The sequence below is a fragment of the Dacryopinax primogenitus genome (assembly GCF_000292625.1).
Source record: "Dacryopinax primogenitus strain DJM-731 SS1 chromosome Unknown DACRYscaffold_17, whole genome shotgun sequence".
NCBI classification, from domain to species: domain Eukaryota; kingdom Fungi; phylum Basidiomycota; class Dacrymycetes; order Dacrymycetales; family Dacrymycetaceae; genus Dacryopinax; species Dacryopinax primogenitus.
The window spans coordinates 61387-88838 of NW_024467214.1; the positions used below are offsets into that span (position 1 = coordinate 61387).

The 27452-nt window shown below is 53.3% G+C and overlaps 10 protein-coding genes across 10 annotated transcripts; 5 read left to right on the forward strand and 5 right to left on the reverse strand.

Annotated features, from left to right (window-relative positions):
* Window positions 1-94: 94 nt before the first annotated feature.
* Window positions 95-3176, reverse strand: DACRYDRAFT_69951 (uncharacterized protein). The gene is made up of 6 exons (XM_040775912.1): window positions 2921-3176; window positions 2056-2875; window positions 1475-2003; window positions 1422-1427; window positions 835-1369; window positions 95-781 (listed from the first exon to the last, which is right to left on the reverse strand). Exons 1-6 carry the CDS (start codon window positions 2973-2975, stop codon window positions 186-188), a joined length of 2541 nt encoding a protein of 846 aa, XP_040625772.1. The 5' UTR covers window positions 2976-3176; the 3' UTR covers window positions 95-185.
* A 371-nt stretch (window positions 3177-3547) lies between these two features.
* Window positions 3548-4634, forward strand: DACRYDRAFT_56304 (Aldo/keto reductase; the record flags this gene model as incomplete). Its single annotated transcript, XM_040775365.1, has 2 exons — window positions 3548-3733; window positions 3795-4634. 2 exons carry the CDS (start codon window positions 3548-3550, stop codon window positions 4632-4634), a joined length of 1026 nt encoding a protein of 341 aa, XP_040625773.1.
* A 72-nt stretch (window positions 4635-4706) lies between these two features.
* DACRYDRAFT_56618 (glycoside hydrolase family 5 protein) lies at window positions 4707-6381 on the reverse strand (the record flags this gene model as incomplete). Its single annotated transcript, XM_040775381.1, has 8 exons — window positions 4707-5005; window positions 5053-5320; window positions 5426-5478; window positions 5528-5675; window positions 5735-5748; window positions 5801-5897; window positions 5952-6107; window positions 6157-6381. The coding sequence occupies 8 exons, from the start codon at window positions 6379-6381 to the stop codon at window positions 4707-4709; spliced, it is 1260 nt and encodes a 419-aa protein (XP_040625774.1).
* A 1699-nt stretch (window positions 6382-8080) lies between these two features.
* Window positions 8081-10030, forward strand: DACRYDRAFT_90543 (porphobilinogen deaminase; the record flags this gene model as incomplete). The annotated part of the gene is made up of 3 exons (XM_040776959.1): window positions 8081-8135; window positions 8989-9443; window positions 9509-10030. 3 exons carry the CDS (start codon window positions 8081-8083, stop codon window positions 10028-10030), a joined length of 1032 nt encoding a protein of 343 aa, XP_040625775.1.
* A 260-nt stretch (window positions 10031-10290) lies between these two features.
* On the forward strand, window positions 10291-11328 carry DACRYDRAFT_118194 (uncharacterized protein; the record flags this gene model as incomplete). Its single annotated transcript, XM_040770540.1, has 6 exons — window positions 10291-10344; window positions 10411-10567; window positions 10633-10691; window positions 10737-10852; window positions 10917-11185; window positions 11240-11328. 6 exons carry the CDS (start codon window positions 10291-10293, stop codon window positions 11308-11310), a joined length of 726 nt encoding a protein of 241 aa, XP_040625776.1. The 3' UTR covers window positions 11311-11328.
* Window positions 11329-11356: 28 nt separating this feature from the next.
* On the reverse strand, window positions 11357-14910 carry DACRYDRAFT_82640 (uncharacterized protein; the record flags this gene model as incomplete). Its single annotated transcript, XM_040776581.1, has 7 exons — window positions 14830-14910; window positions 14469-14765; window positions 13326-14423; window positions 12786-13275; window positions 12406-12736; window positions 12235-12356; window positions 11357-12185 (listed from the first exon to the last, which is right to left on the reverse strand). The coding sequence occupies exons 2-7, from the start codon at window positions 14569-14571 to the stop codon at window positions 11357-11359; spliced, it is 2973 nt and encodes a 990-aa protein (XP_040625777.1). The 5' UTR covers window positions 14572-14765; window positions 14830-14910.
* A 374-nt stretch (window positions 14911-15284) lies between these two features.
* On the forward strand, window positions 15285-16877 carry DACRYDRAFT_24003 (GTP binding protein). The gene is made up of 5 exons (XM_040773502.1): window positions 15285-15426; window positions 15480-15693; window positions 15744-15881; window positions 15932-16300; window positions 16348-16877. The coding sequence occupies exons 1-5, from the start codon at window positions 15360-15362 to the stop codon at window positions 16655-16657; spliced, it is 1098 nt and encodes a 365-aa protein (XP_040625778.1). The 5' UTR covers window positions 15285-15359; the 3' UTR covers window positions 16658-16877.
* Window positions 16878-18835: 1958 nt separating this feature from the next.
* DACRYDRAFT_56843 (HECT-domain-containing protein) lies at window positions 18836-20092 on the forward strand (the record flags this gene model as incomplete). The annotated part of the gene is made up of 2 exons (XM_040775401.1): window positions 18836-19220; window positions 19278-20092. 2 exons carry the CDS (start codon window positions 18836-18838, stop codon window positions 20090-20092), a joined length of 1200 nt encoding a protein of 399 aa, XP_040625779.1.
* Window positions 20093-20428: 336 nt separating this feature from the next.
* Window positions 20429-22807, reverse strand: DACRYDRAFT_82650 (cytochrome P450). The gene is made up of 7 exons (XM_040776582.1): window positions 22490-22807; window positions 22304-22443; window positions 21882-22257; window positions 21735-21832; window positions 21456-21684; window positions 21346-21404; window positions 20429-21290 (listed from the first exon to the last, which is right to left on the reverse strand). Exons 2-7 carry the CDS (start codon window positions 22360-22362, stop codon window positions 20918-20920), a joined length of 1194 nt encoding a protein of 397 aa, XP_040625780.1. The 5' UTR covers window positions 22363-22443; window positions 22490-22807; the 3' UTR covers window positions 20429-20917.
* A 445-nt stretch (window positions 22808-23252) lies between these two features.
* DACRYDRAFT_118199 (cytochrome P450) lies at window positions 23253-26703 on the reverse strand (the record flags this gene model as incomplete). Its single annotated transcript, XM_040770541.1, has 13 exons — window positions 26697-26703; window positions 26594-26649; window positions 26510-26542; window positions 26083-26458; window positions 25936-26033; window positions 25658-25886; window positions 25548-25606; window positions 25124-25491; window positions 24023-24120; window positions 23895-23975; window positions 23782-23814; window positions 23681-23730; window positions 23253-23625 (listed from the first exon to the last, which is right to left on the reverse strand). The coding sequence occupies exons 4-13, from the start codon at window positions 26455-26457 to the stop codon at window positions 23253-23255; spliced, it is 1764 nt and encodes a 587-aa protein (XP_040625781.1). The 5' UTR covers window position 26458; window positions 26510-26542; window positions 26594-26649; window positions 26697-26703.
* Window positions 26704-27452: the final 749 nt, after the last annotated feature.

A 27452-nucleotide genomic window follows, 5' to 3' on the forward strand; every position in this document is an offset into this window, starting at 1 on the left:
ATCACCGGCGGCTGTCCCGGTGCGGCATGTCCATTTCGCCTTGAACAGTCATCAATTTATTCAATTCATCAACAGTCACATTGTCATTTTATCCAGATTATTATACATTGGGAATAAATTGACCAGGATATATCCAGCACAGGATATTGTTGAACAAATAAATAGACCATCCTTCAGGAAAAAAATCAGTATCCAGCAGGGCGTAAAGGCACCACGCTCTCCCCGCTGCTCCCGAACCGCGAGTGATTCTGATCCTTGGCAGAGGGTGGGCGGTAAGTTGCGGTCGATACAGAATCACTCTCCTCATATCTGGCCCTTCTCGAGCTCGTCATTGCTGCTGCCGGAGCCATGGGGCCAGGCGGCATCCCCGGTGGAGGCACGTATCCAGGATATGTACCGTATCCGTTACCCACTTGGGCCATGTACTGTCTTGATGGCGGGATCTTCCGGGAGGAGTTGCGGACACAGCACCTGCGTATCCATGTGATGATCCCTATTAGAACGAGGAGGATAAGAATCCCAACGACCACCGTGACAGGGATTGCGATCTGCAGATTGGCGCGATACCATGCCGAGATGATGGCGCTGATGGACCCAGGCTGACAAGCATTGTTGTAGCACTTGCCGCCGTAGCCGCAGGGGGAGCCGGCGATTAACTGAGATTGGAGGATTATACATTGATTGGCGTTTGTCGGATCTTGGCAGGAGACGGAACATGATGTTTGGACTTGAGGACAGGCCGTGCTCAGGTTGAGCGAAGCGCCCACAGACTGACATTGGGCTACAGGACAGACCCGTAAGCAAACGTTTGATGTTGTGTAAGGTAATGCTCACCTGTGAGCGATGTGCACAGCCCACTGGCACAGGCCATACCACTTAGGCCGCAGCTCGTCCTATCTGGGGTGGTTACATCCGGTGGACAAGCCCCGGAGTTACCAGTGCACATCTCTGGCGTGTCACACTGAGAGTTGACAGCCGGCCTGCACACTTGCGTACTCGGGGAGAACTGGCAGGTGCTGGAACAGCACGGGCTATTGCTCGGGTCACAGACGGCGCCTGATTGAAACTTGCACGTCTGTGGGTCGCAGCAGGTTGAGCTCCCGTCCAGGCCGGGATCGCACTCTTCCCCAGGCTCAACGATGCCATTTCCGCACATTTGGAGTGAAATTGTATGAACCGAGGCGGAAGGGGTGACTAAACAGGTAGTGTTCTCGTTTGCCATGAGGGAGCAGATGTTTCCCACCGTGCACTTGGAGAAGGCCGTTTGGTTCGGCATCGATACTGGGTTCATGATAAACTCTGCGTTTGCGTCGCACAACGAGGTCGTAAACGGACAGCAGCCCTGATTAAGAGCGCATCCGGAAGTGCACTACAAATGTGTTAGTCTCTGTCACACCGAACATGCGAGGATAATAACATACATCATGCTACATTGAGTCAGCACTGTTATCAACGCCATCGTGGGTAAACTCACAATAGAACCAAAGTTATGACCGATTTCATGACTGACAACCTGCCATTCCATCATCGTAGGCGTAGTGACCCCAACACCCGAAACGGTCTGTGATCCCTGGGTTTGCGCGTTTGTCTGGCACAAAACACCAAGCCAGGCGACGCCGACCTCTTCGCCCGTCGGGCAGCCGCTCATGAGATGCCACAGTCCAGCGCCATCACCCGCACCCTTGGCGCCCCTCCACGCAGAAATCAGGTTCAGCCGATCGTTCAGCACCACACTGTTGCTGCAAGGTACGTTCCAAGGAAAGGCGGGGTCGGTTGTGTTCGGGCACACGGGGCTCTGGACGGAGAGACTGACAATACCGAGGGAGATGTTGAATGTCTGCTTGTACAAGGCTGAAGCTTGGTTTAAGTCGTTTAGGATCTGGGTGGTGGCATTCGTTTGCGAGCCGTATTTCTGTACATAGGTACAGTCTGCCGCTACTCCAAGGTAAACGATCTTCTGCTCTTTAGGGCAACCGGAAGTGTCGCCAATCTCATTCGCAAAGCTACGGTCGAACATCAGAAAATGCGCGGTTAATGAGAGAAAGTCCGACGTACTTGGAACTGATGTTCATCCCACCCATGCCCTGAATATCGTCCCTCTTCCAATGTTTTAATCCCATCTCATCCAACATATCCTCCCACATCGGGTGACCGCTGCTCGAGCTTGGCATCGCTAGGGTATGGGAACGGAGGAGCGGGTTTTCCAAAAAGTAGTTCGCGGGAAGGTGGTCGTGCGCGCATGTATGGCCCCCAGTTGCTGCGTTTGGTGATGGCAGGATGTCCGAGTCGCGGAAGACGACCAGCCTCGATTCCGCCCCTGCTGAGGCGGGAGCAGGGATCGCATCTCCTTCGTTTCGCAGACGGTCGTATTTTTCTCGCAACATCACATGTCGCACCACACCGTCAGTCTGGAAACTGCCTTCAAAAAGCGGTCCCTCGCCGGAGAGAGGATCGAAGGGATGAACAAGGATTCGCGCCCATCCGAGAGTAGGCGTACTCGAGGAAGAAAGACCACCCGCAGCGTCTTCCCTGAATCGCTGTGCGGTGTGTGTAGGGCTGAGGACGTGCCCCGAGAAGGCCAGCACGTCCTGTGCGGTCAACGGACCCGTCTCTTTCAGCTCTGCAAACCCCGTTACGGGAGAGATGTCATAGTACTCTACCCTCGCCGCCGGGTGCACCAAGTACTCTGTCGGGGTCAAATGAAGGTTGAACGTCTCCCCTTCATGGTCTAACGAGAGTCGAAAGCTGTCGGTGGAGAGGAGGGAGCGGGGGTGCCGTGAACCAAGCTTAATGCCTGGTGTACGAGGAAGGATTTGAAGGGAGTTGATGTGCGGGTGTGAGAGGGTGAGAACAGGTCCGTGTGCGCGAGAATGGCCTGAGATGGGTTAGGAGGCGAGCACAGGAGAGAGAAGAGACGGACCTGATACGAGAAGGGAGAGTGCGACCAGCGCGAAGAGATGAATTACTGGTCGCATGGACGTCAACAAACGGAACACAGGTCAGTCTAGTCGCCAGCGAGTGTTGAAGACAGTCGTCAAGTAATGCACACAGCAAGCCAGAGTCTATGCCAGCTGGTTGGCTACAAGGTAAATAACCAGAAAGAAAATAGGAGAGAACGGCGAAGTACTACCAAGCAAGTCGGCCAAAAGAGCACAGCAAAAGAAAGTGAAATGAATGTGTACTGTCGTCTTGGTCGTTGCTCCTTGCCCCGCCTTTTGGCTTCTTTCATTGATCGGTTACACAGCCACTCCAGGGGTCCACTCGGCGTCGGCCCGGTTCCGACGCAGCGGTCAATTCTCGGACTTGTCTCTTCAAGAAGAAATTTATATTCTTGCTTTGTCTGCCAACGTCGGTGAACAATATTAATGTTCAACAGGAATGGGCCAATCGGGATATCGGGTTAACGTCCCGACTTTGATGTGGGGCAAGACCTTGGTTCCCTGTAGCAACTCCTCCACACGGATGAGGCAGCTAAATATGCGTGCAGCGTGTATTGCTGGTCATTCTCATATCTGCTTTCCACCCCAATTGCCAACATTAGCAAACGATGTCCCAACCGCAAGTTGAATACCGCCGTCTTGGAAACTCTGGGCTGCGCGTCAGCGTGCCCATCCTCGGGGCGATGTCCTTTGGATCGAAGCTGCAGATGCCATGGGTGATCGAGGAAGAAGAAGCGTTGCAGCTGCTCAAAGCTGCGTGGGATCGGGGGATCAACACGTGGGACACGGCCAACGTACGTCCTTGTTCTTTCTCCTTTCCACTTCCGGTTTGCTCTCCCTCACTCACATGCCCAGGTCTACTCTGCAGGAGAGAGCGAGCGCATCATCGCCAAAGCGATCAAGAAGTTCAACATCCCCCGTCACAAGCTGATCATCATGACAAAGTGCAAGGGGTTGGTGCCTGAAGATCTTCGCGTGCGGGGGAACGAACACACGCGCCATCTCGCCTACTCGAAGGAGTACATCAATCAGTGGGGCCTGTCCCGCACGGCCATCTTCAACCAAGTCGAAGCCAGCCTGAAGCGCCTCGACACGACCTACATCGACCTATATCAGATTCACCGTGCGGATCCCGAGGTCCCGTTCGAAGAGACGATGCTTGCGCTCCACGACATCGTCAAGGCCGGGAAGGTGCGGTACATCGGGGCAAGCAGCATGTGGACGTGGCAGCTAGCGGAATACCAGCATGCGGCAGAACGAAACGGGTGGACGCAGTTCGTCAGCATGCAGAACCATTTCTCCCTGCTGTATCGGGAAGAACAGAGGGAGATGGTGCCTTACTGCAACTACAAGGGTATTGGGCTTATCCCCTGGGGCCCTGTTGCTGCTGGACAGCTCGCCAGGTCCTTGGAGCAGCAGAAGACGACCGCCCGCGCTGAGGGAGCGAACAGGAACTTGACGAGCGCGGACGAGGAGATCATCAGGCGTGTGGAGGAGGTGAGCAAGAAGCGGGGATGGACGATGGCGCAGGTTGCGCTCGCTTGGATTGACGATAAGGTTTCGAGTCCTATTGTGGGTTTCTCCTCGGTGCACAGGATGGAGGAGGCGATCATCCCTGATAAGAAGCTCACGGCAGAGGAAAAGAAGTACTTGGAAGAGCCGTACCAGCCTACGGTTATCAAGGGCCATGACTAGGCACAAATACAAAGAACGAATAGCATTGTTGTCCGTTGTGCTGCGTACATGAGTGAATGGATGTATCACCGACTAGGAGTTGATGTATGGATCACAGATGCTAGAATTAAACAGCGCCGCCGGGTCCGGGTTCATGATTCCCGCATTAACAGCATCGATATAGCTCCACTGGGTAGGCGGGGCAGTAGCGTCGTTGGCGATCTTCAGTGCCCAGAATATCCATCCTGCGGATTGGCTGTAGATGAACTTTTGCGAGTCGGACCACTGTTGGAGGAAGCTGTTTGTCGTGTTGAAGTTTACGGCGAGGGACCATTCGCCGAACCACATTGGGGCGTCGCCGATGGCTGCCGATTGGAGGGTACGGTTCATGTCTGCACTAGCTTCAGCTGATACGATTCTCTTGGAGGGACAGACGCACTGCAGATGGTTTGAAGGTATGACTCGGCATTGGGATCCGCTACGCCGCCATAAGAGAAATACAGATGGTTGTCATACGTCGCCGGCCCTTTTGCGGCATCAGCAGGGTTGGCCACCGGGTCCGAAGGGTCATTCGAGTACTGCCAATCCCGGTTCATGAAGTTAGTCACCAAGCACTCCGCGCCATGCTCATTCAGCAAGTGTGAGAGACTTCCGTAGCCCTGCGGGGAAGGGAGGAGTGAGCTGAGCAAGGGGGCCTCCAGCCCCAGCTCGGCAGTGAGCTCGAGGATGATCGGGATCGCCGCGGCTAGACCTTTGGTGAGGATCGGGTCTTGCCAGAGGGTGGAGTTCGTCAGCACCGACGTGTCGCATACGATCCCGAGTGCGGCTTCTACCGCACGAACGGCCATGACGAAGTTGACTTGGTCTGCGGGGGTGAGTACTGACCCGTGAAGGGGAAGCGAGGGAAGACGTACAGCGGCTATAGTCCGGCGTCTGGGTGTAATCCATGATCGGCTCGTTGACAGCTTCGATCGCGAAGACGGTGGAAAACGCAGGATGGACATGCGAGAGATAGGTCATCACTGCCGTCCAGGTGACCCCGCGTTGGTAATTATAATCCGTCTACAGTGCAGTCATCCGTTAGCCCAAAATGCCATATCGGGGCTTGCTGCCGAACATACATAGAATTCGACAACTGAATGATGATGAGCTCACCCCGCCCTGCCCACATGGTGAGAAGTACGTACTGGTGGTACAATTGCCAGCGAACATCTGGAGAGGCGTGGCGACCCCAGGAAGCGCATGATGATCAAGAACCACGGCGATGTTCGCAGCTTTGAGCATCTCGAGCCCGCGAATCTACCGTTGGTCAGCATCTGGCATCATGCATCGGACCACTGAGAAGCGACTTGCCAGCTGTTGCAGTCCCCCCTGTGCGTAAGGCTCGAGTGATCGGTCGACTATACCCTCTACGATCCAGAACCCGAGCGGGATGCGCACAGTGTTCAGCTTAAAGCGGACAATGTCGTCCACTTCCGTTTGGGTCAACCAGGTCTCCCTATCATACCACGTGTGAGCGCATATACCCTGACTGAGGGAGGACGTACCAGTGCTCCTTGAACACGGCGTTCGTCTTCTCCTGCCCGAGATAGTTGGCGAGGCTCCACTCCGAGCCTAGACAGGTCGAGCAGTCATCACAGTACTCCCCTCCCATAGACTGCCATTCCCCGACAGCCATCCAAGGCTCGAAGACGAGCCAGCTTCCCAGCTGCAGGCAGGTACTTAGGAGCTGGAAAGGTGTACTGGGAGGGACGTACGTTAACCCCATAGATGGGCTTGGAGAGGACGCGCGTCCTGTTAGGCCCGTTGTTGAGCGTTGAGACTATAGATTGGATACCTGAAGAGAGAGCGTTGTCGGTGAACGGTACGCTTGAGTCGTAGCGCGGGTGACCGCTCGACGCCTGCCCTAGAGCGAAGGGAAGGGAGATCAAGAGGCCTAGGGAGAGGAACATGTTGCCCATGAGCTAAGGGATGCGGGTAAGGAGTGACAGCGTATTATAGCAGTAGTACGGGTGGAGGAGAGCGTGCAGAGAAGACAGAGAGTGAGCAGCCTTCCATCTTCTGGAAGGTTAAGAGCAGTGAGCAAGACAGATGAGCTTCCATATCGCCGATCCAACACATTCCCCATGATGAACTGCTTCTTCAGCGTCTAAGAATGCGACTTGTCATATTAAGCCAAAGCAATAGAAAAGTCAGGCATCTTTCCAGAGGAAGAAAAGGAATGCATTTGATGAAGCGAAAAGATGGAGAAAGTGGGGTGAAGAAGCAGGAGAAGGTATATCCCCGCCTGAACGAATCGTGTACGAAATGAACGCGTTTCATTCACGTCAGGTGCGTGTTTACCATCATGTCCGAGAAAAGTCCGATTAATGGCATGGCTATTATGCTATAATTATCCTGTACAATGCATGATGCACCGTAAATACATCTTCTAGTAAAGAGACTGAGAACCGATAGGAAAAAACACATTGGAATATAAAAATGTCTCGGGTCCGTATTGCAGAATAAAGATCGGAAGTGATCAAGCCTGCTGGCGGTCATCTACTTCTTTCATCTATTCGAATTTCCTATGGATACAGATCGCCTCACGGGTCGATGGAAGCCGAGTCGGTTGAACGTAGTGTACAATACAGTGCGTGAGGTAGTGAATGGGCAGGTATCTTGCAGAGGTGCAGCGGGCAAGAAAGGCGCCAGAAGTGCGATGCAGAGAGATCGAAACCGGATAAAGTGCAGTGGTCAGTTGTTCAGCACACCATCAACCACTGATCAACCATTCCCCTCCCTGCCCCCATTCATCCCGCCAATCCTCCCCGCCAACACACTTACAACCCTCACGATCTCCTCCAGTCCCTCTGGCGTATTCTCGTCCCTCATCATTCCCCCCCTCACGTCTAGCGTGAACGAAGGTCCATACTCTGCAAACAGCGCATGATCCGGTATGTCCGTATCCACATGCAGTGGCCTGCCTGCCTGCAATATAGTACAAGGGGTCAGCTCGCAGAGAGAAGTGAGAAGGGGAGAGAGGGACGAACGATAATGCTCGTCAAGTATGTCCAAGCACGGGCGGCGTTCGCATTATTGTACCCTCCCCCGCCCAGCCAAAGTGTAGGCCGTCCCCAGGCTAAGACGCGTTCGCACATCCAGCCCAAGCTGCCCTGGTCCTCCCTCTCCAAGCCCAAATTCCCAACTTTGCACGGGTCGCCAGCTAACGCATCTAGCCCGCATTGGACGACCAGGTACTCGGGGTCGAACGACTTCCTCACCAGCTCCACGGCGGGCCATACGCGTGCATACGTGCCGTTCCCAGCGCCTTTAGCGAGAGGGATACAGATGCTCAGCGGGTCGTTCGTGTTTTCCCGTGTAAGGGCAGCCCCGGAAGCGGGATAAAACCCAGGAGAAGAATGATGTACCGAGAGCGTTAACACTCCTTTTCCGTGGGAGAAGGCAGCGTGTACCGCATCCCCGAAATGCACGTCCAAGTCGAGGTACATGACCCGGGGTCGTATGCCGTGTCCATCAACAGTAGGCGCACGTAAGCGCTGGATAGCGAGCACCACGTCTTGTACATAACAGTACCCGGCTGCGCGTGCCCGGTGCGCATGATGCCGTCCTCCGTCCCAGTGCAGTGCGTGGGTTAGGACGCCCTGCCTGAGCGCTGCTGCTGCTGTGAGGGATGCGCCTGCGACTGCGAGTGCGTATGCTGGGAGGGAGGGGAAAGGTGGGCAGTCCTATATCAGGAGTTATTACAGCTCTCGGGGGGGGAGGAAGACGCACATCGGTCAGCCCTAGGTCGTCTAGCTCTTCATTTGCTGGAAGGGAGCAGACCTCGGGGTCGAGCAACCACCGTACGTACTCTCTCTCATGATACGCTTCCAGATCCTCCTTCCTCGCCATCCCCGGCTTGAGTATGCAATACCTACACTGGGAGTCATCAAATGGCTGGAGAAGAGAGAACGCGTGCAGCAGGGAATAGAGATATCTTGAGCGGGAAAGATTGGAGGGGAGGAGGGAAGTGAGCTGCATCAGTTGGGGGGAGAAGAGCAGTGCTGTTGTGCGTGTTCGCGGGGAGGAGGGGGATGGCACGTCGTTGGATCCTGCACTGTTATTGTTTGAGCATGTCGTGCCAATGGGGCTGCTCATCGTCTCCAGAGTGCTTGACATCGTCCGCCGAGTGCTTGACGTCGTTCGCGCCGTACATTGCATGTCGCGTAACTCCGCTCGGCTCCGATTTCTTCAGGGATCAATACATTTGTTCGAACAATTCGCCTCGTTGTCTACTCACTGCGGACATTACAGCAACCACCACCATCAACAACCATCAACAACATGTCCTTACCCGCTCAACCCCCAGCAACCAACCCAATCAACACAAAAGGCACACCTTCCAATCCCTACATAATCGGTTCCCGCGCCTCCAAGCTCGCGCTCATCCAAGCCAACCTCGTCCTTTCCTCTCTGCGTATCGCCCACCCCACACAGTCCTTTGACATCCTCACCGTTTCCGTAGAAGGAGATCGGAACAAGTCACAGGCGCTGTACCTCCTAGGAGGGAAGAGCCTGTGGACGAAGGAATTAGAGCTGGAACTGCTGGGAGGAGGCGTGGATATGATCGTCCATTCCCTGAAGGATGTGCCTACTACTCTGCCAGAGGGGTGCGAGTTAGGTGCCGTGCTCAGTCGGGAAGACCCGAGGGACTCGCTTGTCGTCAAATCAGGACTGGAGTATAAGACGCTTGAAGATTTGCCACAGGGGAGTGTGGTAGGCACCAGCAGCGTCCGGAGGGTCGCTCAGCTGAAACGGACTTTCCCGCATCTCCAGTTCCAGGATGTGGTGCGTCCCCTCCTCCCTCCCGCTTCAGCAGCAGCGACTCCTAACCCTGCCTGTGTGGTGCATAGAGAGGCAACCTCGATACCCGGATTGCGAAACTTGACGCAGCCACAGGGCCGTACACAGCGCTCATCCTCGCCCGTGCCGGGCTAGTACGCATGGGCTGGGGAGAACGTATCTCCTCCGACCTCTCTGCTCCCTCTTTCCTCCACGCGGTCGGGCAAGGGGCGCTAGGCGTCGAAGTCCGGTCTGGGGATCAGAAAGTTGCAGAATTACTCCGCGGCGTTGGGGATCAAGCGACCGAGTGGCGCACCACTGCTGAACGAGCGATGCTCCGGGTTTTGGAAGGAGGATGTAGCGTCCCCGTCGGAGCGCACACTGTGTTCCAAGGTCAGGAGCTGACTCTCTTAGGAAGCGTGACCAGTCTAGACGGGACGGTACACGTCCAGCGGGAGGTGGTTGGCGTCGTTTCCTCGGAAGAGGAAGCGAGGGAGGTTGGAGAGAGGTGCGCGAGGTTGTTGGTCCAGGATGGGGCGGGGGAGATATTGAAGGATATTGGTAAGGATAGGGAGGCTAGGGCGGCGGCTTGACGTGAATGGAGATGGGATGTAACAGAATAAGAATGAAATGAAATGGATTTGTACTGCTCTTTTCCTGTTCGTTTTCTGAGTTTCTTTTTCTTTTTCTTTTTCTGTTCTTTTTCTCGTTCGGAGAAGTTGCGGATGCATTGAGGAAATCAAGCGCCCGTGTGACTCGGAGTGAACAACCCGTCATTCGTTCATTACTGAGGCTTGCGCGTCCTACTTCTTCATCCCATCCCAACCAAATCAGCCAATTCAAATTTATCAAAATGCCCCCAATTCCCATCAATTACTCGCAATTCAAAGGCAAGACACTCATCCTCGTCCGTCCATCCATTTCAAGCCCAAACAGAAACTAACCAGGAGTAACATACGCATCCCTTACCTAGCCAATCGTATCAGTAGGGAACGTACCCCAGCTCGCTTGTGATCTGCTTATTGCCTCCCTGGGACTGGGGAGACTGGAGATCTTGAGTCCGGAATGGGTCATTTCCTGTGCTGGAGGGAGGCAGGATGGAGTACGGGGGGTGACGACCCCGCTCGAAGGTGCGAGTGCTCGACTTCCAGAGTACAGAGTACTGTAGGCTTTTGGACTCTGATATGGTTCTCAGTATTCGGAAAGGAAGGCGTTGATCTCGTTGTTCTACAACAACGTTCTCCAGCGTTCACGGTCCGCCTCTCTGCACTGCATCGTACACCCACTGACAGCAAGCAGATGTACAAAGACCAGTTCACCCAGCAGATCACCGCTTTCGTCCGCGAAGGAGAGTTTGAGAACGTACTCCTCCTCTCTGGCGCAGACGTGATAGGACGTGATGATAGGCATATGCTGTTCGCCCCGCCCCCCGCCCCCCGCCCCGCTCTTCTGATAGCACACACTGACGCCCCGCCGCAGTTCTCCGATATTTCACTACCCTGCTACTTCTGCGCAAACACCCTTCCACACCCGGCTGACGCTCACGACACCGGCGTTTCTCTCCTCCCCCTTACCCGCACTTCCCCCCATACCAGGATCTGGCCTCCTAAGGCGCATGCTCGCCCTCCTCCCCGCACAAGGACCGAGCATAGGCGTCCTCCTCCAGTTCGCGATGGAAGGCGATAACAGGGGGGATGCGCATTTTCTTGCCGAGTGCGCGGCTAAAGTCGGGGATGTGCGTGTCGCGAGTACGTTTCCATTCTAAGCGCGGGTGATACGTGTTCTGACGTATGACGGTGTAGAATGGGAAGAGCCGCCGAGCTGGCGGGTTGGGCTGTTTGGCACTCCGCAAGAACAGACGTTGTATGGTTAACCCCTTAGCACAAAATCCATCATATCATACTACTGTACATCTACATCTACATCTCCGCTCCCGTCCTAGCAGTTTCAAGCTGCTCCCTCACCAGTCTCTCCCCCAACTCCCTAAGCCTCCCCCCCTCCCCCTCCCGGCCCAACCCCCTCAGGCAACCCAGCGCCTCCCGCGCAACGTCCATCGCGCTCTGGGGCATGCCCGCCAGGTGCGCGACTTTGAGCCCGTGACTGTCCCTGTTCACCCCTGGGCGGAGCTTGTACGAATATGCAAAGTGGGAGTCGTCTACTTCGTCTACCGAGGTGCAGAAGAAGCCTATGTGTGGGAACGCGTTGCCCACACCTGTGCCCGTCCCCGTCCCCGTGCCCTCCTCGGGAGAAAACCCGAGCATGTCGACCAGCTCATGAAAGTGAGTCGCGAACAACGACCTGCACTTGTTCACCTGATACAGGTGGTTCACGGTCGCGAACGCGATTGCCAGACCGTCGAGTACCGTCGTCCCCCTCCCCACTTCATCCATGATCACCAGACTGCGCCCCGTCGCGCTCTGGAGGATCTGGGCTGTCTCGAGCATCTCGACCATGAACGTGCTCCTATCCCTGAACAAGTCGTCTTTTGCCCCAACGCGGGAAAAGACCTTGTCCACTATTCCTATATGTGCTTGGTCGGCGGGGACGAAGGAGCCGGTTTGGGCAAGAACGGCGATGAGCGCTGTTTGACGCAGGAAGGTGGACTTGCCTGCCATGTTGGGCCCGGTGATGACGTGCACTCTGCAGCTGGGGGAGAGGGTCACGCTGTTGGGCGTGAAGACTCGGCCGGCGTCTAGCAGGCCAAGCTCGACTGTGGGATGCCGACCGTTTTGCACGTGATAGGTTAGGCTATGTTTGTTCGTCAGTTCAAGAGGTAGAGATAGTTGAGTAAGCGTACCCGTCGTCCATCACTGGCTTGACGAGGCGTAGTTCGTGTGCGGCGTTGGCGAACCCGATCGTCACGTCAACCTCGTCGATGATACGCGCGTTCCGTCTGAGCGAGGTCGCATGGGAGTTGACCTACCACGCTGAGATCAGACCTTCATCAATGTTTGACAGGTCCACCCACCTCTGATCTAAGCATCTCAAACGCTTTCCTCTCCGCAGACTGGATGGCCTGTTCCGCGCGGGCGATCTTCTCTCCAAGACGGGTCCAAGCAGGGTAGAAGAACGACTTTGAAGACCCAGACTGGCCGATCATGACCGCTGTTTCTGACTCGGTGATCTTGCGTGAATCTCGCTTCGGGTTCCCGATCCGGATGTGTAGACCGTGGTTGAGCGAAGACTTGAGCTGAAGGGAAGGGGCAGAGAATTCGGCTTTTAGCTGTTGTTCCATCTCTTCTCTTTGTGAATGAAGCGAAGCGAGATGATCATGCAGTCCCCGCAGTTCGGGAGAAAAGCTGGACGGTGATGAGCGACTGAATAGTGAGATGAGAAGGATAGGCTCACTCTGGTTTCATCGTCCACACGATGACATCAGGTTTGAGTGCCGGTCCCCGGATAGGCACAACAGCTTCCCCCGCAGAGTCATCATCTTCCTCTCTCGGCATGCCTAACGCAGCTCGTTCCTGTCGGCGAAATTCGCTTTCGTCCACAGCGCTGTCGATACGCTCAGCGAGAGGGGTGAGGTTCCTCATTCGATCTAGGAGGATGTCCGCATAATACCATTCCTCCGCCCGTTTGCCGCTCTCCTGCAGTTCCAGCTCGCGTTCTTGCAGCACCCGTGCTTTGATCTGGTCGGTCACGTTGATCGTGTCCCGAATAGCCAGCAAATCATTAGCGTCGCCTCGACCAAGGAGGAACTTCTGGACAATTCGAGAAGCATCTTCGATCTGGTAGAGGAACTCTTCCAGGTCACTCCGGAGATGTTGCCTGGCGTGGAAGAGCGAAACTAGGGATTGACGCGCGTTGATTTGGCTCAAAGACGTGCTTGGAGAACCTGCGAATTATGCTCAGACGTTTCAATGCATTATGGAGGATAAAACGCACACAGCCATCGCGCAAGCAGCCTCGTCCCACTGGTGGTGATAGTACGCTTGACTACGCTCAGCAAGCTTCCTTTGGCACCTCCTTCTAACATTTCCTCTCGAATTTCGAGTGCCTTGATCGTATGTGAATCGATCTGCATTCGTTCTTCGTGCCCCTCTCGAATGGGAGCGGACAGTCGTGGCATCAGCTCGAGCAGGTTTGTCTGAAGGAAGGTAGTGAGGAGCTCGACAGCAACTGTCTCTGATGGCGTGAACGTTTCGTCTGAGAGAGGTAGGAAGCTGAGACTTGAAGGGACGTCATCAGACTCTGTTCTGGGTGCCTCAAGACTACCGATATCATCAGCCGAGGGCTCATCAGCTTGTGCTGTTATGGGAGGGCTGATATCTGTCGATTGAGAATGTTCAGATACTCCCGGAGAGATGTAGCTGATCCAACTGAGTTCTTCTCCGATCTGAGCGCGGACTGACTTTCCAGCAGTGCCCTTCATACTTTCGTGCAGAACGACTTCCTTGGGAGCGATGCGCGCGATATCGTTGCGGAGTGTCAGAACTGAAGTAGGCTGTGTGAAGAATTCTCCGGTGGAAACGTCGATCCACGCCAGCCCATATTCACCGTCCAGATGCTCCGAGCCACGGTCTGTGGTTCCAATGTCGGTGCTTCTCCCTATGGCAAGCAAGTAGTTGTTTTCGTATTGGTTGAGGAAGCTCTCGTCGATAAGAGTTCCAGGAGTGACAACACGAGTCACTCTGCGATCGAACCCTGGCTCTGATCCTAGCGGCCGTGGGAACTCTTCGCACATGGCGACAAACCGCTTATGCTGCTGTACGAGGGTCTTGAGGTGCCGATCGAGATGCGGAAGAGGGAATCCGCACATGTGCACACGGGTTCCCTTTTGACCCCAGGCACGAGAGGTCAATTTGATATCGAGCAATTTTGCAAGCACGGGTGCTTGGTCGAAGTAGGATTCGTAGAACTGACCGACGCGGGTGAGGAGGATACAGTGTGAGAAACGCTGCATGTTCTGTTGTATCTCCCGGGCGAGATTGGTTTGAGGAACGGCTTTTTCCGAGCTGGGATACTGGGCGGTTCCCTCAGCGTCTGAAGGGAGTGAGATGGAGGACGGAATGCGACGGAAACACTTGCCTTGTTGTGACTCGCCAGCAACAAGCCTTTTTCTCCGTTTTCTTCCTTTCGCCGTTCCTTCTTGAGCATCATTAGTTTTCAATGTATCTGATGTCTGTATCATTATGTCATCCACATTCTTCTCCGCATCTTCATTTAATTCTAATAGCTTTGCGGACTTCGTACCACTTCCACCATCTTCGTCTAGTTTTTTTAATTTCCTACGCCGACGAGGAACTGGAGATGCAGCGTCGTTGGTTATTTCTGGTTGGATCTCAGAATAATTATGGCCGGAAGTAAGGGCGATGTCATTTTCCTCTGCAGAACCAATAGCCGATGAGTCAGACCCCACATGTTCAGGATTCCTTAGATAATGGTGCACCTGGTTGATGAGAAGAAACCGTCTCCAGTCGGATCCTAGACACAGTCTCCTTGGTTTCGGGATCGACATTGTTAACCCGCGAACGTCGACGGACATTGGGAGTTATTGTAAGTTCCGGCAGAGCTTTAGCCTCGGTACCGTCTGGAAGGACGTGCACAGATGGAAGGTCTTCATAATTCCTCTTTGTGACAGATCTAGCATAGACACAGTGACTTGTAAAGAAGAACCGCCGAGAAAAGGAGACACTGGTACGTCGCGCAAGACATTTCATAGTCCAGCATGAGGTGACACACGGCCCAACACGAACAGACAACGGATAGACGAGAGGACGCGACGCGACGAAAAAGAAGCCAGGGTGTTCAGAAAAGGGTTAGGGTTAGCGGAAGCAACCTGACGGAGTCTGAAATGTAAAATTCCAGGCGTGTTCTATATCGACGGTCGTTAGCGGACCAGCGTGTTTGCGCGTGTCAAAGTCGACGCTCTTCATCTCCCTTTCTCCCCAAATCTCTCCCTGCTTATACTGAACAATAATGGCTGGTCGTCGTGGTGGACGCAAGAATGTTAAGAAGGGTGTGCAGTTCACGTTGATGGTTGTTGGTGAGTCTACGCGCGTCGCTACGTATGGTAGGCCGAGTATTCAACAACCCTAGGTGCATCCGGTCTTGGTCGTACCACATTCGTCAACACTCTCTGCGAGGCGGAGGTCCTCGAGCCAAAGGATGCAAGTGATGCTGCTACAGCACATATTGAGGAGGGTATCAAGATCAAGCCGGTCAACGTTGAGCTGGAGGAGGAAGGTGTCAGGATCGCTTTGACCATCGTGGACACGCCCGGGTTTGGCGACAACATCGACAACTCGGACTCGTGCGTTGTCGTCTTAGATCTTCGCTCTCATCTTTAACATGAATATACAGTTTCCAGGAAATCATTGGGTATCTCGAACGCCAGTACGATGATATCCTCGCCGAGGAATCGAGGATCAAGCGTAACCCGCGCTTCCGGGACAACCGTGTGCATGCCCTCATCTATTTCATCCCTCCCACGGGTCATGCGTAAGCTCCACTCGAGTCTCGCCCCCGCGTATATACTAAATATACTACAGTCTTCGGGAAATGGATATCCTCCTCATGAAACGCCTGTCCGTTCGTGTGAACGTCATCCCCGTTATCGGCAAAGCCGACTCGCTCACCGCCCCCGAGCTCAAGGCATTCAGGAAGCGCGTCATGGAAGATATTTCCCAGCACGATATCCAGATCTACAACTTCCCGTACGATGACGAGGAAGATGATGACGAGACGATCGAGGACAACCGGTCGCTCCAGTCACTCCTGCCGTTTGCGATTGTGGGCAGCACTGACGAGGTGGAAATTGACGGCCAGGCAGTGAGGGCACGTGTCTACCCGTGGGGAGTTGTCGAGGTGGACAACCCGGCGCACTCGGACTTCGCGAGGCTACGGAGTGTGCTCCTCAAGTGCGTCTTACAGACAAAAGCGTGTTCATTACCTAACGCTTGCGTAGCTCTCACTTGTCCGATCTCAAATCTCTTACGCACGATTTGCTGTACGAGACGTACCGTACGGAGAAGCTTTCCAAGACAGTCATGGATGGTACCGGGGCGGACTCGTCCATCCTGCCAGAAGAGCTGGCGACCCAGTCCGTGCGGCTCAAAGAGGAACAACTGCGGAGGGAGGAGGAAAAGCTGCGCGAAATCGAGCTCAAGGTACAGCGCGAGATCAACGAGAAGCGACAGGAGCTGTTGGCGAAGGAGGAATCTCTCCGGAACCTCGAGAGCCGGCTTGCAGCCCAGGGCGCGCATCAGGATGCGTGATGTTTTTCCTGCTTCCCTGCTTGGCCCATAAAACATGCTCTGTTGGTGAGGTTTTCGGACGTTCCACTTCTTTTGACCCCCCCATCGAATCGGATACCCACGTTGTTAACACCTTACTGTCGTTTATTTCCTGTTCTTTTGCCGATACCTTGCGAACCAGCCCTGTTACTACCCTTGTCTGGGTTATTAGCTATCAAACATGGCTATGACTGGAGAGAATATTCTATCCTGACTGATCCCCGCAAATGGAGAGCCAATCCTGTCCCGAAAGGGTGCTTTGAGTTTGGACCTCTTGCGGCCTAATTTGGGAACTAGAAGACAGGTTGTAGTGCCCATCATACTAGTCAATGTCTCCCTTACTTTCCAGCGTCTCCTTTACACGGAGAGACAACTCCACAGGGTCCCATATGCCAGAGAACTGAAGAGACAGTCCGCAGAATTGTTGTAGGCTTAGAAGCTCTCCACCTACTTGCCTGATGTTAATCCGTATCACTGTAATATTAAGGGGCTGGGAATGCCATATGCATTTCCATGGAAATCGCCTCCTAATGTACAATAATGCCGGTCGACAAGTCATCTGTGTTGCCTCTTTGATCCGGCAGAGGGACCCCATGCTGTGGACCTGACGCCTTGTGACTCAGTGAAGGGGAAATGCAGCGCTTTTCAACAAAAACAAGATAAGTATAGTGTGAAAGGTTGGATGATAAGCGCCGAGGATAGATTCTCCGTGAGTTCTCGGTTCCGGTTGAAAGTCGAATGCGATGCACCGACGCACGTTCGTCGGATTAACTTGTCTTCATAGCCTCTTCTGTGTTGAGTGACATTTCCCGCTCGCATCAGACCGCAATTCCGATATGTCCACTTCGGTCGCTGTCGTCTGCCCTTCATCAGGGAAAAAGAGGCGCTCACCATGTATATATCCCATTATCTCCCTCTTCTCATACCTCTTGATCATCAACAACTGCGCATAGACTGCTTGCTTCGACTATTTTGTCTGTTGAGCTAGACTTCAACAAGCAAACTACACCAACTATACCCACAGAGATGGGATTCCGTGACTGGTTGAAGAACAACAAAGGCGCCACCTTCAACGGCGGCAGCACGATGGAAGTCACCTCTGCCATCGCACGCTCAGGTGCAGACGTCATGCCCGTAGTGAACGCGATTATCCTCTACATCTCACGCCAGAAATGCTCTCCGCTCGAGATCTCCGCCAGGCTCGAACATATGGAAAAGGCATATCTAGCCGATCATGCGATCTGTATGGCCTTCCGCGCTGCGAGGAAGAAGACAGGTCTGCCGGATTCTACCGTCTTACCCCCTTTGCCTGGTCAGCGTGGTCCATCAGCGGCAGCGAAGCCACCAGCTGCACCGAGCAAGACAGAACAGCGGTTGAGCTTGATGAAGCTTGTGGTGCCTGAGCTGTGGCCAGGGAGGAAAGTGGACGTCAACAGCTATTCGTCACTTTCCTCCCTTGCTGGGCAGGGCGGAGTGAACGTTTATCGGAAAGGGGTGAAGGGAAAGTGGGACCTGAAGGTGGTGCGCGAGATTGCACAAGGCGAGCAATTGAGTGCGTTCACCGGAGATTTCATAGGCGCTTTGCTGATCGTTCCCTAGACGAGCTGTTCAAGACCATATGGCCTGCGCTCCTGCTTGTGATAGACCTCTATTCCGAGATTCTCGAAGAGATGGGTGATGTGCGTCTCTTTTTCATGAGATATATGCATATATGCATATACTCAACCGAACCCATTATAGGACGAGTTCTTCCCTCCCAAGACAGAACGATTCAGTGACTACAACCCCTTTGCGCTCGATGAGCTCGTGGACTTCTCCGCGCTCCTGCGAAACTTGAGCTTTGCTATGTGGTGGAACGACCTTCCGAGTGCGGAGCTCAAGATACAGGGCGTTCCATTGACGTGGAACGACGTACGGGAGCGCGTAACAGGGATGCTGGTCGCGATCCGGTCAAGAGAGTATGTGTTCTCTCAGTCAGTTGTCATGCAAGTGCTGACGCGTGACAGTTGTCGACGGTCCTTCACGCCTTCTCATCACTGGGACGTCCTCCCCAGTTCCCAATTCCGCCCTTACGCCTCTTCCCTCGTTCACGAGCTGAACGACCCCAATGCACGCGCTGCGCTCACCTCGGTCGAAGAGCAGAACAACGTCCCTCGCGTAATGACCATCCTGCGTCATATACCCTTCACGATCCCATTCGACGACCGCGTGTTCCTCTTCCGCCAATGTGTAAAGCAAGACAAGACTTCCACCGCACATGCAGACCAGAGCGCATCTTTCCACCCCAAACCTGTGAGGCGGCATAACCTTTCCGAAGACGGGTTCGATCATTTTTGCTCGGCGGAGACAATGCTCCTCAAAGGTCGTATACGGATCACGTTTATCGACCAGGACGGGCATCAGGAGCAGGGACTGGACGGAGGCGGGCTCTGGAAAGAGTTTATCGTCACTTTACTAGAGGAGTCGTTTAACCCCGAACGCGGCTTGTGGACGAAGAACGAGCAAGAGGAGTTGTACCCGTTCCCACAGATGTTCGCGCGTGAAGGTGAGCGCACTGTCTTTCTCCCGTTCTCATCAGATGCTAACGATAACATGACCGCAGCACGGCAACTCAAGTGGTACAAATTCATCGGGCGCATGCTCGGCAAAGCCCTATACGACAACATCCTCATCGACACCGTCTTCGCCACGTTCTTCCTAGCCAAGTGGGTCGGCGAGTCCGGAAGCCTAGACTCGCTCGCCTCGCTCGACCCCTACCTGCACCGCGCCCTCGTCGCGCTCAAACAATGGGAATCGGACGACTGCCTTGACCCAGACACACGCTTCGACATCGTCGATCTAGACATGGGCCAGCCGATCACGACAGAACTGGTACCGAACGGATCTAACGTTCCCGTAACCAAGGAGAACCGGATGAAGTATATCGAGCTTGTTTGCAAGCACAGACTAGACGACCAGATCTCCGAGCAAACACAGGCGTTCCTCGCCGGTCTCAGGGACCTCATCGAGCTCAAATGGCTCAAGATATTCGACGCGAGCGAGCTCCAGCTTCTCCTGAGCGGGGTGGACAGGGACGTCGACGTTGATGACTGGATGCGGAACACGGCTTACGAAGGCGGCTTTTCAGCTACCGATCCGTGTATCCACATGTTCTGGACTACAGTCCGCGCGCTGGACAGGAACGAGAAACGCCTTTTGCTCCGGTTTGTCACTAGCTGCTCTCGACCCCCCTTGCTTGGGTTCGGAGAGCTCAAACCGAAATTTACGATTCGGTGCGCGTCTAACGACCAGAACCGACTGCCGACCGCGGCGACCTGCTTCAGCACACTGAAGCTGCCGAGATATAAGGAGCAGGAGGTGATGCGGAACAAGCTTGTTCAGGCGATCACTGCCAATGCTGGGTTTGACTTGTCTTGATCTTGATCTTACCTTGTCTTTTCTCTCTTTTTCTTAGTCTGTTTCGAAGGTGACGTACGGAGCGGGGACAGGCTAGTTCTCTCGATGATACCCTGGGCTTTCGGATTCCACAGACTCACATGTAGCCATATTTTTTTCCCATATAGTGCACTAAACTGGTGACCAGTCGTTGTATATATCTATCCTCGTGCTTTGATCCATGTGCAGATACAGTAGTCTCTGGGTTGTGATAATGGACATGTGATTAATATTGTCAAGGCATGTTTTGGCTAAGTGGGTGCTTGTTAGGGCAGTGTTTGCTTCGACGATTCACTTCATTATGCGCTCATTTGGATTCAAAAAGATACATGTCATTGTGAATGTGGCACTGCCATCTATGTTGTAGGACTGTCTACGAGTCTGGCGTTCCTCTAACACCTCTTCTCTCAGACGTACCACCACACGAAACGGGTTCGGAGAACTGTGTATGATCAACCACGTCGTCCACCTCGCACCTCACTTCTCCCATTCTCGTCAACAGGCCAATGGAATTCAAACGCCCATGGCAGCGTCACGCCGGCGATGAACAGGCTGTTCCAGACCAAAGTCTCTTCCCGGAGGTGCGTCGCAGCTGATTTGGCGTGCCAAGCTAGTTTAGTCCCAGGAGTGAATTCGCTGCGGAATATGCGCGCATACCTCCTTGTAATTCACGTATGTTTCGGGGATTCCTAAGTAGGGCAAACCTATACGGAAAGGTTCATTTGTGGAGTTCTAACATAGGCCAGAACATAGTACATTAAGAAACCGGAGCGCTTTGGAAGCCCAACGTACGAATCCCGAATCTGGCTACGATTTCATCGCCGCTAGTAATCGCGCTTCCAGATCTTTCTTCCTGGGCTTCAAAACCAGCTCGAAAGGCCTCGGGGCTACGATGACTTGACGATCGATCATCTCGTCTACCCCGCACTTGATCTCATTGCCGTGTTCATCGACCGGCCACGAAAAGTCGAAAGCCCACAGCAAGTAGGCGCAGGCGATGAAAACGCTGTTCAGAGCAAAGGCACGTCCTGGGCAAACACGTCGTCCATGGCCGAACGCGAGGAGGCTGTTATGTGTATCAGCAGCGGCGGGAAGCCGGTTACCGGTCGTCTGATCAAGATATCGTGAGGGATTGAATGCCTCTGGATCGGGATAGACCGAAGCATCACGTGTTTGGCTCCTTGAGAGGTGTTAGTATGAATTGATACTGGTAGGTGAGCGGACGATAAACGGACCAAAGGTTGTCGATGAGAACTGTGCCTTTAGGTATTGTGTACCCTTCGTACTCAAAATCCTATCAGACAGAGTTAAGCATTCTCTAAGATACGACAAACGAAGACCATACCGCAGATGCCCGGTGGAAGAGACTGAGTGGTACAGGGGGCATCCAGCGAGCTGCCTCGAAGGCGATAGCTTCGATGTACGGGAGTCTAGACCTATCCTCAAATGTGGGAGTTCGATTCTCGCAGATAGCGTCTAGCTGTGTCTGGGCCGCCCGCATGACTGCAGGATTGTGGAGCATTGCCAGTGCAAAGACGCGCATCACAGAATGGGTGGTCTCTTGCCCTGCAATACTGATCACTGTCAGATGTTCTGTAACGAGGCAGGGAGGGAAAGCACATACTACAGGGAAAATGTGTTCCACATCGCTTCATCACGAGACAGACCATATTTGTCCCGGTTTGCTTCAAAATCCTGCACAATCGTAGTTGAATCCCAATTCTAGATTGTATGGTCAGCATATTCATCTATGAGCACCAATGAAGCTAACATCAGTTCGCTTAGCGTCATTGTAAAGGCGGTAACCCTCCTGTATAACTTGGTCGTGCCAGCAGTCGGCCTGCCTCCGCAGCCACTTCACTCTGCGTATCACCGGCTCGAGGAAGGGGAGGTTATCAACAATATTGTTTTGGGGCAAAATAGTATCCATCAACTCTTGCGTGAGCTCTTCGACCTTCTGCAGAATCCCACTGCCATCCTTATGATCGATCCTTTTCCCATAGAGAGCGCCCGATATCATCGACGTGGCGAACCTATGACAGTGCTTGTCATATTCCTTCTCCGGATATTGTAGAAGACCAAGAGTGAAATATGCTGCGTCATTTTCATGCATAGGGTAGAAACGGGTAGCAGCACGAACATTCATGCTGTCGATGTAAGCTTGTCGTTTGAAAATGGCGGGAGCCGGCTTACTTGGCATGAATGGCGCGACGATATGCTCTCCACCTACAGCTATGCTCAGCGAGAGACATAACTCAGGTTGTAGATAGGACTTGCCGGAGTGTGTGACCAACGGTCTGTAATAGCTGATCACGTACATAGAACTGACGCGCCTGCAAGCGTCGGTTCGTGAAGTTTGAATGACTGGCAGCAACGTACCTTAATCATTATCGGCCTGTCGCTGGTCACGCCCGATTTTCTATCCAAGATATCCCCCGCAACCCGCACGCTGTTGACAACAACGTAGGCTTGACTGCCTATCCAGAAGGCATAGAGCGGCCCATGCTTTAGTGACCATTCGTGCAACTTCCGATGCAGAAATGTAGGAGGAATCTGGAAGAGGTTCCCAACAAGTAGAGAGCCTTTGGGACCGCTAGGAAGGCAGGTGGTCCACTTCCGATGTATATCTCGGGTAATCGCAACTGCAATCAGGGTAATAACGAGGACAAGCGCGGCAACCAGCATCATGTGGCAGGCAACATCAGAGGGACGACTTTTGTGCGAAATTGGCCGAGTTAAATAGATGCCAGACAACCCCCTCGAGGCGGACACCGGAATTTCGAATGTTCCATCGCACTTCGGCGGTGTGCGTAAGTTTCTCGTAAAATCAAGGTCATCTTGACAAAGGAAGTCGACCTCAATTTCCGTCGATCCATACCGTGCGATCCCTATTGGGTGGCTCCAGTCCAGGGTTTTGGTCTGCTATACGACTTCGGTAAGGGCATGATCCAGTTCCGAGCACCTTCCTTTTCCCGGAAACGATGACCCGCGCCAGATTAAGGAACATGAAACCAGCACAGAACGGTTTAAATCAGTTCTTAATGCAACAGAGAAAGGTACAGGTCGGCCTGCAACGAAGCAAATAATGAAGTCGAGATTGGATATAAGTAATTGGGAAGACCCAGTAGGAGTCGTGGAACTGTTAGACTTTCATTGCCGCCGTCAATCGCTCTTCCAGATCTCTCTGTCTCGGTGTTAGAACGAGATCGAAAGGCCTTGGGGCTACGACAACCGCGTGGTCGATCATCTCGTCCACCCCGCACTTGATCTCATTACCGTGTTCATCGACCGGCCACAAAAAGTCGAAAGCCCACACTAGGTAGGCGCAGGCGATGAAAACGCTGTTCAGAGCAAAATCACGTCCTGCACAAGCACGTCGTCCATGACCAAACGCGAGGAGGCTGAGATGCGTGTCAACCTCGGGGGGAAGAAGGTTGCCGGTCGACGGATTGAGATATCGTGAGGGATTGAATGCCTCTGGATCGGCATAGACGGAATCATCACGTGTTTGGCTCCTTGGGAGGTATTAGTATGAATTGATACTGGTAGGTGAGCGGACGATGAACGGACCAAAGATTGTCGATGAGGACTGTGCCTTTGGGTATCGTGTACCCTTCGTACTCAAAATCCTGTCAGACAGAGTTGAGAGTATTCTCTAATATACGACGAACGAAGGCCATACCGCAGACGTCCGGTGGGGGAGACTGGTTGGCACAGGGGGCATCAGCGAGCTACCTCGAATGCAACAGCTTCAATGTACGGCAGTCTAGGCCTATCCGCATACATGGGAGGTCGGCTCTAGAACTTGCTGGAGCGTATGATTCTGGAGCTGCGACAGCAGATCGCGTACATAGAACTGGCGCGCCTACGACAGTCGGTTCTCAAAGTCAAAATGATTTTCAGGTGACACACCTTAATCATAACCGGCCTGTCGCTCGTGGATCCCGACATTCTATCGAAGATGTCTGCGGCGGCTCGCACGCTGTTGACAACGACGTAGGCTTGACTGCCTATCCAGATGGTATAGAGCGAGACATGCTTGAGTGATCATTCGTGCAGTTTCCGATGCAGGAATGCTGGAGGAAGCTGGAAGAGGTTTCCCGCAAGTGGAAAGCCTGTGGGACCGGGAGGCAGGCGGGAGGTCCACTTCTGATGTATATCTCGGGCAATCGAAACTAGAATCTGGGCAATAACGATGACAAGCGCTGTAACGAGCATCATGGGCCCAAGCAGTATTTGAGCGACGACTCTTGTACGAAACCAACCGAGTTATATAGAGTTCCAGACAACCCCCTGGAGGCCGAACTTCGAACGTTCCATTGCCCTTCGGCAGGTTGCGCGGCTTTCTTATAGAATCAAGAACGTAATGACATAGGAAGTCGACAGCAACATCCATCGATCTAGAGTGCAATCCGTAATGAGTGACTCCAGGGCGATGCGCGTACAAGCGCCTGGTTGCTTGATATAGATGTGCTGCTGCAGTATTGGGCAGGTGACCATTGGTCGTTGCGGTATGTAGGTTACTCGGTAAGGATGATGCAGTTCCGAGCATCATCCTTTTTTTCCTGAAAAAATGACCCCCACCAGATTTACCAACACAAAACCAGCACAGAACGATTCACAGGAGTTCTTAATGTAACAGAGAAAAGAACAGGTCGGCCTGTAATCAAGCAAGGATATAAAAGTAATTGGGAAGTCCGAAGGAGGACCAAAATTGGCGCCACGGGATCACATGGAATGGTGCACGTGACCTGAAGCACGAGTATTGCCTGTTTGGGATCGAGGTTTTCCGAGGCTCCTCCGAGCAGAGACGTGCATCCCAGTGCCAGACTTTGGGATTCGTCTCCAGCCACTCTCTCATGCAAGGCTACACAAAGACCTCAACTGAAAGAAGTCTGGGAACGATGATTCACGGGAGGAAGGACAGAAGAACGAGATATATGAAGCATAGGGAAACACAGCTTGCCAAAGTAATATTTCCAGTCCCTCAGTCTGAGTCATGAAACTACTAACCTTTCAATGCCGCCATCAATCGCTCTTCCAGATCCTTCCGCCTTGGTGTTAGAACCAGGTCGAAAGGCCTTGGAGCTACGACGATCGCGTGGTCGACCATCTCGTCCACCCCGCACTTGATCGCATTACCGTGTTCGTCGATCGGCCACGAGAAGTCGAAAGCCCACAGTAGGTCGGCGCAGGCAATGAAAACGTTGTTCAGAGCAAAGTCACGTCCTAGACAAACACGTCGTCCATGGCCGAACGCGAGGAGGCTGTCATGTGTATCAGCAGCGGCAGGAAGCAGGTTACCGGTCGACTGATCAAGATATCGCGAGGGATTGAATGCCTCTGGATCGGGATAGACGGAAGCATCCCGTGTTTGGCTCCTTCAGAGGATGTTAGCATAAGTTGATACCGGAAAGTGAGCGGCTGTTGAACACACCAAAGATTGTCGATGAGAATCGTGCCTTTGGGTATCATGTACCCTTCGTAAACGAAATCCTATCATTAGAATTGAGAACTTCTCCCACGACCTACCAAACAATGTCATACCGCAGATGCTGCATGCAACACGCTGGTCGGTGCAGGTACCCCCCAGCGAAATGTTTCCAGTGCGATACCTTCGATGTACGGAAGTCTAGGTCTGTCCGCATCCATGGGAGGTCGGCTCTCGCAGATGGCGTCTAGCTGACTCTGGGCCGCTCGCATGACCGAAGGATTGTGAAGCATTGCGAGGGCAAAAGTCCTCATCACTGAGTGAGTCGTCTCTTGTCCTGCCATGCTAATCACTATCAGACGATCGTGAGCGTCTCAGAAAGGAAAAGACGCACTACAGGGCAAGAGTGTTCCACATCGCATCATCACGGGACACACCATATTTTTCCCGATTTGTCTCAAAATCTTGAACTGTGGTGGTAGCATCCCAACTCTAATTAGCACGGTCAATCTTATCATCCGCCAACATCGATGGAGCTCACATCAGTTTCATTTGCGGCACTGTACAGGCGAAAACCCTCAGTCGTGGTTTTCTCATGCCAGTCGTCAGCTTGCTTCCGGAACCATTTCACCCTACGTATCACTGGCTCGAGGAAAGGGAGGGTATCGACAACACTGTTCTGTGGCATGAATGTGTCTGTCCATCGCTGTGTGATTTCCTCAATCTTCTGCAGGACCCCACTGCCGTCCTTGTGATCAATCCTTTTCCCATAGAGAGCGCCAGATATCGTGGACGTGGCGAACCTATGAACATGCTTGTCATATTTCTTCTCCGGATATTGGATGAGACCGAGCGCAAAATATGCTGCGTCATGTTCTTGCATAGGATAGAATCGGGCCACCGCGCGAATATTCATGCTGAAAGGGTATAAGTGCTGATCGGTTGCAAACAGGTGAGAATCGGCTTACCTTGCATGGATTGCACGACGATTCGCTCTCCATCTGAAAACATGGTGAGAGAGAGACGTGGCTCAGAGCAGAGATTGGACTTGCTGGAGCGTATGTCCCTGGGTCTGCAAAAGCAGATCACGCGCGTAGAAGTAACGCGCCTAAGACGGTCAGTTCTCAAAGTCGAAAAGACTGTCAGGTGACACACTTTAATCATCCTCGGCCTCTCGCTGGTTGTTCCTGACATTCTATCGAAGATATCCGCGGCAACTCGGACGCTATTCACAGGCTTGACTGCCTATCCAGATGGTGTAGAGCGGCCCATGTTTTAGTGACCATTCGTGTAACTTCCGATGCAGGAATGTTGCAGGAACCTGGAAGAGGTTGCCCACAAGTAGAGAACCTTTGGGACCCGGAGGCAGGCGGGAGGTCCACTTGCGATATATATCCCGGGTTACTGCAACCAGAACCAAGACACTCACGAGGACAAGCGCGGCGACGATCATCACTGCCAGTGGGAAGCGATCGTAGACCGGCCAGGACGACGAGAAATATGCTGCAGAGTTATATGCAGTCCTCAGATTGCCCGTTGGAGTGATACATTGTCTTTGAATTCCCAGCAGTTCGCGGCCGTGGTAGCAATGGAAGTTGTTATCGATCGATCGACAGATTACAGCCCTTATAGAGTACTCCAGATGGGATATGCTGGTAAAACGAATCCAACCGCAAACCAAACGATGACGTTTCCGGATCCAACATTCTGGTGCTTAAGTACTGAAGAAATTCCTGGTCGACCTTTGCAGGAAGTAAATTGCTAGAAAGAGTTTGCAGAAGACGGTGAATGGGCCGGCAAGCAGATTTGGGTGAGGGTATGTACCGGAGGCCTGAGATATATATGGCCACAGCAAATGCTGCCAGACATATTTTCCTGCAGCAAAGATACTCCAACATCGTGGAACGAAGA

What these genes read in the sequence shown, in the direction of transcription:
- DACRYDRAFT_24003 (XM_040773502.1), top strand. Translation starts at nt 15,360, where the DNA reads ATGGCTGGTCGTCGTGGTGGACGCAAGAATGTTAAGAAGGGTGTGCAG. An exon ending in AACATCGACAACTCGGACTC is followed by an intron (nt 15,694 to 15,743) that starts GTGCGTTGTCGT and finishes ATGAATATACAG; the next exon opens with TTTCCAGGAAATCATTGGGT. An exon ending in ATCCCTCCCACGGGTCATGC is followed by an intron (nt 15,882 to 15,931) that starts GTAAGCTCCACT and finishes AATATACTACAG; the next exon opens with TCTTCGGGAAATGGATATCC.
- DACRYDRAFT_82650 (XM_040776582.1), bottom strand. Translation starts at nt 22,362, where the DNA reads ATGTCTCTCGCTGAGCATAGCTGTAGGTGGAGAGCATATCGTCGCGCC. An exon ending in CGTCGCGCCATTCATGCCAA is followed by an intron (nt 22,258 to 22,303) that starts GTAAGCCGGCTC and finishes TTACATCGACAG; the next exon opens with CATGAATGTTCGTGCTGCTA. An exon ending in GTTCTCATCGACAACCTTTG is followed by an intron (nt 21,291 to 21,345) that starts GTCCGTTTATCG and finishes ACACCTCTCAAG; the next exon opens with GAGCCAAACACGTGATGCTT.
- DACRYDRAFT_69951 (XM_040775912.1), bottom strand. Translation starts at nt 2,975, where the DNA reads ATGCGACCAGTAATTCATCTCTTCGCGCTGGTCGCACTCTCCCTTCTC. An exon ending in GGGATGAACATCAGTTCCAA is followed by an intron (nt 2,004 to 2,055) that starts GTACGTCGGACT and finishes GTTCGACCGTAG; the next exon opens with CTTTGCGAATGAGATTGGCG. An exon ending in GCTGTGCACATCGCTCACAG is followed by an intron (nt 782 to 834) that starts GTGAGCATTACC and finishes TCTGTCCTGTAG; the next exon opens with CCCAATGTCAGTCTGTGGGC.